General features: G+C 45.1%; 1 protein-coding gene across 1 annotated transcript in view; it reads right to left on the reverse strand.

Moving 5' to 3' along the window:
- Positions 1 to 13,610, reverse strand: part of LOC111562490 (amphiphysin) — a 33,516-nt gene extending 19,906 nt beyond the window's left edge. Inside the window, exons 1-10 of the mRNA XM_023261036.3 lie at positions 13,454 to 13,610; positions 9,140 to 9,220; positions 8,911 to 8,965; positions 8,739 to 8,833; positions 2,089 to 2,184; positions 1,903 to 2,010; positions 1,734 to 1,819; positions 1,180 to 1,255; positions 931 to 1,013; positions 404 to 542 (exon numbers count right to left, since the gene is read on the reverse strand). Coding sequence (XP_023116804.2) covers positions 404 to 542; positions 931 to 1,013; positions 1,180 to 1,255; positions 1,734 to 1,819; positions 1,903 to 2,010; positions 2,089 to 2,184; positions 8,739 to 8,833; positions 8,911 to 8,965; positions 9,140 to 9,220; positions 13,454 to 13,522 — 888 coding nt within the window. The 5' untranslated portion in view covers positions 13,523 to 13,610. The remainder of the gene's footprint in view (positions 1 to 403; positions 543 to 930; positions 1,014 to 1,179; positions 1,256 to 1,733; positions 1,820 to 1,902; positions 2,011 to 2,088; positions 2,185 to 8,738; positions 8,834 to 8,910; positions 8,966 to 9,139; positions 9,221 to 13,453) is intronic.
- Positions 13,611 to 15,064: the final 1,454 nt, after the last annotated feature.

The raw sequence follows: 15,064 nt of genomic DNA on the forward strand, positions 1-15,064 counted from the left end.
CCCAAGGACAACACTAAGAGCCATGACCTGAAGAGGAAACACTCTGAGGTTCTGCTGTTTTTAACAGACCTTGTGTCATATATGACGGGGTCACAGTAAAACACATGACAAACATGTTACATGTTCACTCACCAAGTAACACACAAAAGTGGGCAGCAAAGAAAAAATAGTCACAAAAAGTTACTGTGAAGTTCAGACAATCAGCCAAAGCAACAAACTCCAATGCAGTCTGAGTGCTGTTTCTATCAACAACTATTATAATCTATCAATAACTGTTATATATATATATCTGTCAATAACTACAGTATTATAATCTAACAATAACTATTTCTATCTATCGATAATTATTATCTATCAATAACTAGAAATGTTTGGATCTGGACTGAGACCAGGTGAGGTCTACCTGTGTGGGGGATTTGGGGCGTGGTGGTCCAGGTGAGACGGGGCGGAGCATGTGATTGGAGCTGGCATCTGGACTGTCCGGTGGACTCTCGTCTTCAGGTGGAGACGGGGTCCTGGCGAGTCGTAGTGGTCCTGAGTCACTGAGGAACAAGACAGAAACCACCAATGTTGTGATGGGCTTCAGGTGTCTCACGTGACAAACACACCTGTAGAACAGGTGTTTCTTTGACATCCAGCTCAGTCTGACTGGGTTTCAATCTGTTGTTTCTCTAAATGAATCAAACAGGTGAAGTGAGGAGGTTCAGAAACATCACTTTCAAACTCTGCAGACGGTGTTTTTCTAACTGTTGTGTAGCTCTGTTTCCCACGTTAGCTTTAACAACATATGAAGACGCTGTGATGAACGATGAAGTGATGTTTCAGAAACACCTCCTTCTGTTTCAGACACTGGAACTACTCACCCATTCACATGAAACTAAACACGTCAGTTTGAAAACAAAGGCTCAGACGGTGAAAGTTTGTTCTAACCTCGGTGCTCCTTGGATGGTGAACATTTTGTCCGAGTGCTGCTCAGCCAGCTGGGTCATCACTTCATACAACTGCCTGCACACCTGGAGGGTCACAGCCAATCAAGTTATCGATAAGAAACAAAAACAGTTTCTCCTCCAAGCTTTCAGGTCACACAGCTTCAGGTTCTGATGAAACACTGGCTTTCTGTCTGAGCGTTCTTCTGGATTATTTCAAAGTAAAATGAATCAAAGACACATGAAAACTCACCAGAGAGATCTCACGGTGAAACTTTGCTTCCAGACTCGTCACACACTTAAAGGTGCTGATGTAGAAACCAACTCGGCTGCAGAGCAGAAAGACAAAACTGAATTTGCATGACGTCTAAACATGAGAGTAAGGAGATGAAAGTCACATCAGTACATTCAGCCTCTGGACTCTCTTCTAACTAATGTGTTGGGACTTGAACTGTACCATCAGCATTATTTAAAGCTGAGTCAAATTTGTTATTGATATTTCTCAGTCAGTTCAGTTACAGACTGGCTCATCAGCAGAGGCTTTGAAACCACCAGAAACAAATTTAACGTTGAGTTCATTTGGTTGGTTCAACTCTTAAAGTCTCAGTCTGATGAACAAACTGTTGTTGTTTCTTGTACCTGGTGTCAATAAAGTCCATTAAACTTTAAAACTGCCTGTTGAGGTGCTGATGTTCATCCTGGTGGAAGTCAGTCTGAGCTTCTCTGAACGACACACCTTTCACCTTGATGAAGGCGGAGCCTGTGATGTGCCGGTCACCTGTCAGACAGGTGTGTCATGTGACTCACCAATCCCACAGAGTCGGCAGTTCGTCCTGCAGACCGACGTTCAGCTCGTCAAACACTCTCTGAGCCTTTTTCAACTCGTCTTCAGCCTGCACACGAAAACAAAATGAGATTCACACAGAACACCTGGACAGGTAGCATCAAACTGCTGGGCCTCGACCTCATCCATCACCTTCATCATCTTGCGGTCGTTCTTCATCCCAGATGCCTGCAGAGTTTCTACGTGATGCCGAGCGCTGTCATAGTCAATGAGCTTGCGGCTTCGTTTGGCCACACGTGTCTGAAATGACACAGTTTCCATTTCAACCAGTGTCTGCATTTAGCCATGTTTGTAACCAGTAGACAAACATTTTGTTACCTTGAGGTCTGGAAACTGCTGCAAGTACGCGTCCAGGTTCAGCAGCGTCGAGTCCACCAGTTTGTTATGAAAGTCCTCCCACAATGCATCACAGTCCTGAAGAAACACACACTCATGTTGAGGACTAAAACTCCAACAGTTCTAAAACATCTACAAAGACAGGAGACACCAAGTAGAGCTGCTGTGTGGCACAGCTGTCACCTGAACGCATCACTGTTCACCGTTCAGGTGTCACGGTTGTGTGATGCATTCAGGTGTTATTGTGTGATGCATTCAGGTGTCATGTTTGTGTGATGCATTCAGGCGTCTCGGTTGTGTGATGCACTCAGGTGTCATGTTTGTGTGATGCATTCAGGCATCATGTTTGTGTGATGCATTCAGGTGTCATGTTTGTGTGATGCATTCAGGTGTCATGTTTGTGTATTGCATTCAGGTGTCATGGTTATGTGATGCATTCAGGTGTCATGTTTATGTGATGCATTCAGGTGTCATGTTTGAGTGATGCATTCAGGTGTCATGTTTATGTGATGCATTCAGGTGTCATGTTTATGTGATGCATTCAGGTGTCATTATTGTGTGATGCATTCAGGTGTCATTATTGTGTGATGCATTCAGGTGTCATGTTTGTGTGATGCATTCAGGTGTCATGTTTGTGTGATGCATTCAGGTGTCATGTTTAAGTGATGCATTCAGGTGTCATGTTTATGTGATGCATTCAGGTGTCATGTTTATGTGATGCATTCAGGTGTCATTATTGTGTGATGCATTCAGGTATCATGTTTGTGTGATGCATTCAGGTGTCATGGTTATGTGATGCATTCAGGTGTCATGTTTATGTGATGCATTCAGGTGTCATGTTTGAGTGATGCATTCAGGTGTCATGTTTATGTGATGCATTCAGGTGTCATGTTTATGTGATGCATTCAGGTGTCATGTTTGAGTGATGCATTCAGGTGTCATGTTTATGTGATGCATTCAGGTGTCATGTTTATGTGATGCATTCAGGTGTCATTATTGTGTGATGCATTCACAGGTGTCATTATTGTGTGATGCATTCAGGTGTCATGTTTGTGTGATGCATTCAGGTGTCATGTTTATGTGATGCGTTCAGGTGTCATGGTTGAGTGATGCATTCAGGTGTCATGTTTATGTGATGCATTCAGGTGTCATGTTTATGTGATGCATTCAGGTGTCATTATTGTGTGATGCATTCAGGTGTCATTATTGTGTGATGCATTCAGGTGTCATGTTTGTGTGATGCATTCAGGTGTCATGTTTATGTGATGCATTCAGGTGTCATGTTTATGTGATGCCTTCAGGTGTCATGTTTGTGTGATGCATTCAAGTGTCATGTTTGTGTGTTGCATTCAGGTGTCATTATTGTGTGATGCATTCAGGCGTCATGTTTGAGTGATGCATTCAGGCGTCATGTTTATGTGATGCATTCAGGTGTCATGTTTATGCGATGCATTCAGGTGTCATGGTTATGTGATGCATTCAGGTGTTACTGTGTGATGCATTCAGGTGTCATGTTTATGTGATGCATTCAAGTGTCATGGTTGTGTGATGCATTCAGGTGTCATGTTTACGTGATGCATTCAGGCGTCATGTTTGTGTGATGCATTCAGGTGTCATGTTTTTTTTTTTTTTATTTTATTTTTTTTTTGGCCTTTTATCGGCTTTATTGGATAGGTGCAGTGTGCGAGAGACAGGAAACGGGAGAAGAGTCGGGGGAAGACATGCAGCAAAGGGCCGCGAGCGGGAATCGAACCCGGGCTAGCTGCGTCGGGGACCAGCCCCTGTACATGGGTCGCCTGCTCAACGCGTTGAGCTATACGGGCGCCCCAGGTGTCATGTTTGTGTGATGCATTCAGGTGTCATGTTTATGTGATGCATTCAGGTGTCATGTTTGAGTGATGCATTTAGGTGTCATGTTTGTGTGACGCATTCAGGCATAATGTTTATGTGATGCATTGAGGTGTCATATTTGTGTGATGTATTCAGGTGTCATGTTTGTGTGATGCATTCAGGTGTCATGTTTATGTGATGCATTCAGGTGTCATGGTTATGTGATGCATTCAGGTGTTATTGTGTGATGCATTCAGGTGTCATGTTTATGTGATGCATTCAGGTGTCATGGTTGTGTGATGCATTCAGGTGTCCTGGTTATGTGATGCATTCAGGTGTCATGTTTATGCGATGCATTCAGGTGTCATGGTTATGTGATGCATTCAGGTGTTATTGTGTGATGCATTCAGGTGTCATGTTTATGTGATGCATTCAAGTGTCATGGTTGTGTGATGCATTCAGGTGTCATGTTTAAGTGATGCATTCAGGTGTCATTGTGTGATGCGTTCAGGTGTCATTGTGTGATGCATTCAGGTGTCATTATTGAATGATGCATTCAGGTGTCATTGTGTGACGCATTAAGGTGTCATGTTTATGTGATGCCTTAAGGTGTCATGTTTGTGTGATGCATTCAGGTGTCATGTTTGTGTGATGCATTCAGGTGTCATGTTTGTGTGATGCATTCAGGTGTCATTATTGTGTGATGCATTCAGGTGTCATGTTTATGTGATGCATTCAGGTGTCATTATTGTGTGATGCATTCAGGTGTCATTATTGTGTGATGCATTGAGGTGTCATTGTGTGATGCGTTCAGGTGTCATTATTGTGTGATGCATTCAGGTGTCATTGTGTGACGCATTCACGTGTCATTATTGTGTGATGCATTCAGGTGTCATGTTTGAGTGATGCATTCAGGTGTCATGTTTATGTGATGCATTCAGGTGTCATGTTTATGTGATGCATTCAGGTGTCATGTTTGAGTGATGCATTTAAGTGTCATGTTTGTGTGACGCATTCAGGCATCATGTTTATGTGATGCATTGAGGTGTCATGTTTGTGTGATGTATTCAGGTGTCATGTTTGTCTGATGCATTCAGGTGTCATGTTTATGTGATGCATTCAGGTGTCCTGGTTATGTGATGCGTTCAGGTGTCATGTTTATGCGATGCATTCAGGTGTCATGGTTATGTGATGCATTCAGGTGTTATTGTGTGATGCATTCAGGTGTCATGTTTATGTGATGCATTCAAGTGTCATGGTTGTGTGATGCATTCAGGTGTCATGTTTACGTGATGCATTCAGGTGTCATTGTGTGATGCGTTCAGGTGTCATTGTGTGATGCGTTCAGGTGTCATTATTGAGTGATGCATTCAGGTGTCATTGTGTGACGCATTAAGGTGTCATGTTTATGTGATGCCTTCAGGTGTCATGTTTGTGTGATGCATTCAGGTGTCATGTTTGTGTGATGCATTCAGGTGTCATGTTTATGTGATGCATTCAGGTGTCGTGTTTGTGTGATGTATTCAGGTGTCATGTTTATGTGATGCATTGAGGTGTCATGTTTGTGTGATGCGTTCAGGTGTCATGTTTGTGTGATGCACTCAGGTGTCATGTTTATGTGATGCGTTCAGGTGTCATGTTTATGTGATGCATTCAGGTGTCATGTCTATGTGATGCGTTCAGGTGTCATGTTTATGCGAATCATTCAGGTGTCATGGTTATGTGATGCATTCAGGTGTTATTGTGTGATGCATTCAGGTGTCATGTTTATGTGATGCATTCAGGTGTCATGGTTGTGTGATGCATTCAGGTGTCATGGTTATGTGATGCATTCAGGTGTCATGTTTATGTGATGCATTCAGGTGTCATTATTGTGTGATGCATTCAGGTGTCATGTTTGAGTGATGCATTCAGGTGTCATTATTGAATGATGCATTCAGGTGTCATTGTGTGACGCATTAAGGTGTCATGTTTATGTGATGCCTTAAGGTGTCATGTTTGTGTGATGCATTCAGGTGTCATGTTTGTGTGATGCATTCAGGTGTCATGTTTGTGTGATGCATTCAGGTGTCATTATTGTGTGATGCATTCAGGTGTCATGTTTATGTGATGCATTCAGGTGTCATTATTGTGTGATGCATTCAGGTGTCATTATTGTGTGATGCATTGAGGTGTCATTGTGTGATGCGTTCAGGTGTCATTATTGTGTGATGCATTCAGGTGTCATTGTGTGACGCATTCACGTGTCATTATTGTGTGATGCATTCAGGTGTCATGTTTGAGTGATGCATTCAGGTGTCATGTTTATGTGATGCATTCAGGTGTCATGTTTATGTGATGCATTCAGGTGTCATGTTTGAGTGATGCATTTAAGTGTCATGTTTGTGTGACGCATTCAGGCATCATGTTTATGTGATGCATTGAGGTGTCATGTTTGTGTGATGTATTCAGGTGTCATGTTTGTCTGATGCATTCAGGTGTCATGTTTATGTGATGCATTCAGGTGTCCTGGTTATGTGATGCGTTCAGGTGTCATGTTTATGCGATGCATTCAGGTGTCATGGTTATGTGATGCATTCAGGTGTTATTGTGTGATGCATTCAGGTGTCATGTTTATGTGATGCATTCAAGTGTCATGGTTGTGTGATGCATTCAGGTGTCATGTTTACGTGATGCATTCAGGTGTCATTGTGTGATGCGTTCAGGTGTCATTGTGTGATGCGTTCAGGTGTCATTATTGAGTGATGCATTCAGGTGTCATTGTGTGACGCATTAAGGTGTCATGTTTATGTGATGCCTTCAGGTGTCATGTTTGTGTGATGCATTCAGGTGTCATGTTTGTGTGATGCATTCAGGTGTCATTATTGTGTGATGCATTCAGGTGTCATGTTTGTGTGATGCGTTCAGGTGTCATGTTTGAGTGATGCATTCAGGAGTCATGGTTATGTGATGCATTCAGGTGGTATTGTGTGATGCACTCAGGTGTCATGTTTATGTGATGCATTCAGGTGTCATGTTTGTGTGTTGCATTCAGGTGTCATGTTTATCTGATGCATTCAGGTCTCGTGTTTGTGTGATGTATTCAGGTGTCATGTTTATGTGATGCATTGAGGTGTCATGTTTGTGTGATGCGTTCAGGTGTCATGTTTGTGTGATGCACTCAGGTGTCATGTTTATGTGATGCGTTCAGGTGTCATGTTTATGCGATGCATTCAGGTGTCATGTTTATGTGATGCGTTCAGGTGTCATGTTTATGCGAATCATTCAGGTGTCATGATTATGTGATGCATTCAGGTGTTATTGTGTGATGCATTCAGGTGTCATGTTTATGTGATGCATTCAGGTGTCATGGTTGTGTGATGCATTCAGGTGTCATGGTTATGTGATGCATTCAGGTGTCATGTTTATGTGATGCATTCAGGTGTCATTATTGTGTGATGCATTCAGGAGTCATGTTTGAGTAATGCATTCAGGTGTCATGTTTATGTGATGCATTCAGGTGTCATGTTTATGTGATGCATTCAGGTGTCATGTTTGAGTGATGCATTTAAGTGTCATGTTTGTGTGACGCATTCAGGCATCATCTTTATGTGATGCATTGAGGTGTCATGTTTGTGTGATGTATTCAGGTGTCATGTTTGTCTGATGCATTCAGGTGTCATGTTTATGTGATGCATTCAGGTGTCATTATTGTGTGATGCATTCAGGTGTCATGTTTGTGTGATGCATTCAGGTGTCTTTTTTTTTTTTTTGGCCTTTTATCGGCTTTATTGAATAGGTGCAGTGTGAGAGAGACAGGAAACGGGAGAAGAGTCGGGGGAAGACATGCAGCAAAGGGCCGCGAGCGGGAATCGAACCCGGGCCAGCTGCGTCGGGGACCAGCCCCTGTACATGGGTCGCTTGCTCAACGCGTTGAGCTATACGGGCGCCCCAGGTGTCATGTTTGTGTGATGCATTCAGGTGGTATTGTGTGATGCACTCAGGTGTCATGTTTATGTGATGCATTCAGGTGTCATGTTTGTGTGATGCATTCAGGTGTCATGTTTATGTGATGCATTCAGGTGTCGTGTTTGTGTGATGTATTCAGGTGTCATGTTTATGTGATGCATTGAGGTGTCATGTTTGTGTGATGCGTTCAGGTGTCATGTTTGTGTGATGCACTCAGGTGTCATGTTTATGTGATGCGTTCAGGTGTCATGTTTATGTGATGCATTCAGGTGTCATGTCTATGTGATGCGTTCAGGTGTCATGTTTATGCGAATCATTCAGGTGTCATGGTTATGTGATGCATTCAGGTGTTATTGTGTGATGCATTCAGGTGTCATGTTTATGTGATGCATTCAGGTGTCATGGTTGTGTGATGCATTCAGGTGTCATGGTTATGTGATGCATTCAGGTGTCATGTTTATGTGATGCATTCAGGTGTCATTATTGTGTGATGCATTCAGGTGTCATGTTTGAGTGATGCATTCAGGTGTCATCTTTATGTGATGCATTCAGGTGTCATGTTTATGTGATGCATTCAGGTGTCATGTTTGTGTGATGTATTCAGGTGTCATGTTTGTCTGATGCATTCAGGTGTCATGTTTATGTGATGCATTCAGGTGTCCTGGTTATGTGATGCGTTCAGGTGTCATGTTTATGCGATGCATTCAGGTGTCATGGTTATGTGATGCATTCAGGTGTTATTGTGTGATGCATTCAGGTGTCATGTTTATGTGATGCATTCAAGTGTCATGTTTGTGTGATGCATTCAGGTGTCATTATTGAGTGATGCACTCAGGTGCTCCTGTGTTTCTGACCTTTCCGATGGTTAGAACGTCATCTTTTCCGTGCCAGTCCGGTTCGTACACTTCGTGCAGAGACTGAGTCAGGTTGATGGAGGCCTGCTGCATCCCTGCAGACAAGCAAACATTGTTTCAGTCGTCATGGTGACATTACAGTTGGATCAGAGACTGTTTTGTTTTTGTTTACCTTTAATGGCAGACATGTAGGACTTCATTTCTCTCTGCAGCCGAGAGCCTTCAGACTGACAGAACAGAGGCAATGAACACACTTAGACTTTGCTTTAATTTGTTTGAGAGAATCTGCTGGTCAAAGAAGAACTGACGTGACTGAGAAGGAAACTAACTAGTTCTAGTTTCTGCAGCTTTGTGTCTTTAATCTCAGTTCTGACACATTTGAGCAGAAAAACATTTCTCACCTCCTGCCTCCTGAAGTTGATGACTACTTGTTCAAACTGCTCATCTTTGGTCTCGTCTGCTTTTCCCAACTTCTGCAGAACCTGAGAAATAAATTAATTAAACTGATTTATAGCCAGGCTGCACAGTGGTTCAGTGGTTAGCTCTGTCGCCTCACAGCTAGAAGATCCCCAGTTCGTGTCCCAGCCTTCCTGGGATCTTCCTGCATGGAGTCTCCATGTTCTCCTGTACATGTGTGGGTTTCCTCCAGGTTCTCCAGCTTCCTCCCACAGTCCACAAACATGCTGAGGTTAATTGGTGATTCTAAATTGTCCGTAAGTGTGAATGTTAGTCTCTATGTGTAGCCCTGTGATAGGCTGTTACCTGTCCAGGTGAACCTGTGATAGACTGTTATCTGTCCAGGTGAACCTGTGATGGACTGTTACCTGTCCAGGTGAACCTGTGATAGACCGTTATCTGTCCAGGTGAACCTGTGATAGACTGTTACCTGTCCAGGTGAAGCTTCACCCTCAGTCAGCTGGGATAGAGTCCAACCCACATGACCCTGATGAGGATAAAGCAGTGTGTAGATGATGGAGGGGTGTTTTATAGCTATTTTGTGATTACAGACTATTTTAAAGGACAGTTTAGTTAAATTTTTTTTTACTCTGATTACTTTGAGAAAACCATGAGTCTGAGCTTGTTGTCTCCTGTAAAGAGCCTCAGGAGCATTGTGAAGATCAAAACACACAAACAGCTCATGAGTGTATTTAAGACTTAGTTTGAACATATCGCTCACTGTCTGGGTCCACACATCATACTAACCTACTGTCCCTAAACGCACCACAAAGGAGTTCAGGTTCTAGCTGAAGAAAATATATTATATCAACAAACAATGGAACAGATGTTTCTGTCAGGTGGCGTTAGCAAACGTCTGCCTTTGGTTGGACTCTCAGAGGAACTCTTCAGTTTAATTCCAGCTGCAGCAGCTTCACGAGGAGCTCAAATTAACAATGAGGAGCTCAGGTTTCACACAATCTATTTACAGAAATCTGATCTAAGATTCAGAGTTACATTTTCATCACTTGTGACTTCATGTCTTTGTGTTTCCATTCATCTGCTGCTGCATTTCTACAGCAGCTTAGAATGAAAACCAAACAGAAGATTTTCATCCATCATCTACACACATTATTCTCAGGAGGGCATCAGGAGCTGCAGCCAGTCAGAGCTGACTGAGGTGAAGGCACGTTCTCCTGGACACGTCTCTATGTTGGTTCTAATCCTTTCAGAACCACGGACAGTGCTGATTGATTAGACACAATAAAGTGATATTTAAATCCAATTTAAATTAAAAGTATCATATCTAACCCTACCTGAACGTCATTTGTATGTATGATGACGCTCAGGCAGCTGATCTGCTGATCTGTTATCAGGGATGACGTCATCACACCAGAGACAGTAAAACCCTGGACCTGCTGTATGCAAACATCAAGGATGCATACAGCTCCTCCCTCCTCCCCCCGCTGGGCCACTCAGATCACAACCTGGTGAGACTGCAGCCCATTTACATACCTATGGTGAAGAAACAACCCCCCACCACCAGGTATGTGAAGAAGTGGTCTGACGAGGCCACTGAGGCGCTGCAGGACTGCTTTGAGACCACAGAGTGGGATGTGCTGTGTGGTCCACACGGGGAGGACATTGATGCACTGACAGACACTGTTACGGACTATATCAACTTCTGTGCAGAGAACATCGTACCGACCAGGAAAGTACGGTGTTTCTCTAACAACAAACCCTGGGTGTCCCTGGAACTGAAGGCCCTGCTGAAGGAGAAGAGGAGGGTCTTTGGATCTGGGGACAAAGAGGAGCTGAGGAGGGTGCAGAAGGAGATAAAGAAGAAGATCAAGGCGGACAAGGCCAGCTACAGGACCAAGATGGAATCTCACCTGCAGGACAATAACACAAGGGAGGTCTGGAGAGACCTGAGATCCATCTCTGGTTACAGCAGAGGCCATGAGAGGGGAGCTGCAGCAGGAGGCCAGGAGTGGGCCAATGAGCTGAATCTGTTCTTTAACAGATTCGACTCTGCTCCCACTCCTCCCCCCTCTCATCAAAGCACCGACCAGCCAGCTCCTTCTTCACACCTCAGCTCTCTATCACCAACACCACCAACAGCACCCCTCCTCCCATCCCCGTCTTCTACCACCTCCGGACTCCGCATACAGCCCCATCACCCCTCCTCGTCTCACCCCCCACCACCACCATCACCCCTCCCCCTGCCACCCTCCCCCTGCCTCTCCATAACAGCTGATCAGGTGAGAAGTGAACTTAAAAAGATCAAGACCAGGAAAGCTGCAGGTCCTGATGGAATCAGCTCCAGACTCCTTAGAGACTGTGCAGACCAGCTCTGTCAGGTGCTGCTGCACATCTTTAACCTGAGCCTGAGTCTGGAGAGGGTTCCTCTGTTGTGGAAGACTTCCTGCCTGGTTCCTGTCTCTAAGACCAGGAACCCCAGGGAGCCTAACCACTTCAGACCTGTGGCCCTCACTTCTCACCTGATGAAGACCATGGAGAGGATCGTCCTCAAGAACCTCCGTCCCCAGGTGAGCCAGTATCTGGATCCACTGCAGTTCGCCTACCAACCGAACATTGGAGTGGATGATGCAGTGGTCTACCTGCTGCACAGATCACTGACTCATCTGGAGAAACCCAGCAGCACTGTGAGGGTCATGTTCTTTGACTTCTCCAGTGCTTTCAACACCATCCAGCCTTCTCTGCTTAGGGTGAAGCTTGAAGGAGCGGGAGTAGACTGTCACCTGGCTGCTTGGACCATCGACTACCTCACCAACAGACCACAGTACGTGAGGCTTCAGGACTGTGTGTCTGATGTGGTAGTCAGCAGCATGGGGGCCCCACAGGGGACAGTGCTCTCCCCCTTTCTCTTCACCCTGTACACATCGGACTTCCACTACAACTCTGGGAGCTGTCACCTCCAGAAGTTCTCCGATGATACAGCCATTGTTGGGTGCGTATCTGAAGGGGACGAGCGGGAGTACAGGATGGTCATCTCTGACTTTGTGGACTGGTGTGAGCGAAACCATCTGCAGCTCAACGCCAGTAAGACGAAGGAGATGATCGTGGACTTCCGCAGGAGGAGGACACCCCAGACTGCACCGGTGAACATCCAGGGTTTGGACATTGACATGGTGGACACATACAAATACCTGGGTGTTCACCTCAATAATAAACTGGACTGGACACACAATACAGAGGTCCTGTACAAGAAGGGCCAAAGTCGTCTCCACCTGCTGAGGAGACTGAGGTCCTTTGGAGTGTGCAGGACTCTGCTTAGGACATTCTACGACTCTGTGGTAGCGTCTGCTATTTTCTATGCAGTGGTCTGCTGGGGAGCAGGGAGCAGTGAAAGGGACAGAAAGAGACTAAACAGACTGGTCAGGAGGGCTGGTTCTGTCCTGGACTGTTCCCTGGACTCCATAGAGGAGGTGGGTGAGAGGAGGATGTTGTCAAAGCTCACATCCATCATGGACAATCCCTCTCACCCACTGCATGACACTGTGGGGTCTTTAAGCAGCTCCTTCAGCAGCAGACTGAGACATCCACCCTGCAAGAAAGAGCGCTATCACAGGTCCTTCATCCCATCTGCTATAAGACTTTACAACATCAGCATCACTGGCTGATGTTAACATAAACTGGACTACATCATTACCACCCCAAACCATAAAATTTGCACTGACATTCTTGCACTGCACATCTCTGCACTTTTAAACTTTATTTTTATTTTTATTTTTTCTGTTAAAAAATTTTGCCACCCTTGTATATATTGTAAATAAAGCTGCTGTAACAATGTAAATTTCCCCTGGAGTGGGGAGAAATAAAGAACTTTATCTTATCTTATCTTTATCTTATCACGCTGCAAACACCCCTCCTCACTCATTTATTTAAACGTGAAAACAGTCGACATGTGACGTCATGGCGAGGCGTAGCGCCGTGTAATCCACGGTCTGCCAATCAGCTCTGTCTCCGTTTCTGATGATTTTACTGTTTAATGCAGATTTTAACCACACACGGTGACGTCACTGTGCTCTCTGTGCCAATCGATACCAGATCATCAAATAAGCATCGATCATTCTCTGGCCTGGAGCATGTCGGACAGAAACTCTGCAGGCCGCAGCCTCCGAGCAGCCGCAGAGCTCCGTCCTCCTCCATCCGTCCTCCTCCATCCGTCCTCCAGCCGCGGCGGCCCGCTGCTCGGTGTCCGCTCTCAGACCCTCCCTCCCCGGCCTCCCTCCCCGGCCTCCCGGGGCAGCTCCTACCTTCTCCTGCGCTCTGTTCAGCCGCTTCTGCACGTTCTTAGCGAAGATTCCCGTCTTGATTTCCGCCATGATGCCTGCAGAGACGAGAGGCGGATTAACGGAGACGGTGACAGGAGGAGGGGCGGGGCTTACAGCGGCATCCCTCCGCTGATTGGACGGTTCAGGCAGCCTCCCGCTGTTACACCAAAGTGTGTGTTTAACTCTCAGCCGTCAGTCATGCAGGTGAATTGAGCTGTTAGTGCGCAGGCGCAGCAGATTATTAGGAGCTATTTTAAGTTCACTTTTCACTGAAATGCAAAGTAAACAACAGGAAGTGATGCAAGACCTTTGATGACCTCATATTTAGTGTCTGATCAATCACAGTTGAGGTGCATCAGTCTGGCAGTCAGGTCTGCGTAGCTGCAGAACATTCACAATAAGGTTCCTTCCTGTAAGGGTTCAGGAACATCATTTCAAGTTGTGGTAGAACTCAAATAGAATGCTAGAGGGTGGACTGTGGCTCCAGAAGATGGTGAAAACTCATGTCTTTGAGCAGCATCCAGTTGATTCACTGCAGCCTTTACCTGAGTTACCAAAGTGACCTCACTCCACTCCAGGTGAGGTTTTACAGGTGAGGATCGAACTGGTTGGACTGGAGGCAGCTCTAGCTCAAAAACATTTATCATGTCTTCTTATTAATGCAGTAGTTCAGAGTTCTTCTGTTTAGACATAAAGTGAAAATAAAGATGTTGATTACTTTTACAGTTTCAGTGAACACTCTTGTCTTCTTCAGAAGCGTCTCACTGACAGCGTGACGTGTCAGCTGGCAGATTTTGACAGCCGGCATTTGTGGCCCAGTAGAGTCACCAGATTCGCCGGACCAACCACGCCCACGCCGTAATGGCATGTCATGGTGAGTCCAGCGGACCTGACCATCCCACCAGACTTGCTGCAACCCTGCCGTCCTATTTCATCTGGAGTAGAGTGTCCCAGGTGTGGGAGAGCATGAAGCCCCCCTCATCTCTGTTCATGGCCCTCTCTGCACGCCTCCTGAATATACTGAAATAATCAAACCCCTTCTTGGACTAATAGAACACCACTGCAAAAATTCAAAAGAACTGGCCAAAGAACTCAGCAACTTGAAAATAAAAACAGATGAGATCCTCATTTCTCATGACGTGGTATCACTGTTCACCAAAACCCCAGTAGACATCACCCTGCACATAGTCCGGGAACGACTACACAAGGACAAAACACGCCACACATGCACAAACCTCATAGTTGATGACATTCACAACCTGTTACAGTTCCTTGCCAAGTCCACTTATTTGCAATAACATCATCTACAGCCAACAAGAGGGATTCGCCATGGGAGACACCCTCTCTGCCATAATGAGCAGCTTTTTTATGGAGGACCTGGAACAAAGAGCCATAACCACAGCACCACCACCTCTCAAACCCACCCTCTGGAAACGATACGTGGACGACATACTGGAAAAAATTAAAACTGGACATACACAAGCCCTGATCCACCACCTTAACACCATCAACACCACAGGGAACATCAGATTTACACATGAGGAGGAGCACAATAAAACACTGGCATTACTGGACATGAACATCCACCACAAG

Source organism: Amphiprion ocellaris, chromosome 10 (assembly GCF_022539595.1).
Source record: "Amphiprion ocellaris isolate individual 3 ecotype Okinawa chromosome 10, ASM2253959v1, whole genome shotgun sequence".
In the NCBI taxonomy this organism is placed as follows: domain Eukaryota; kingdom Metazoa; phylum Chordata; class Actinopteri; family Pomacentridae; genus Amphiprion; species Amphiprion ocellaris.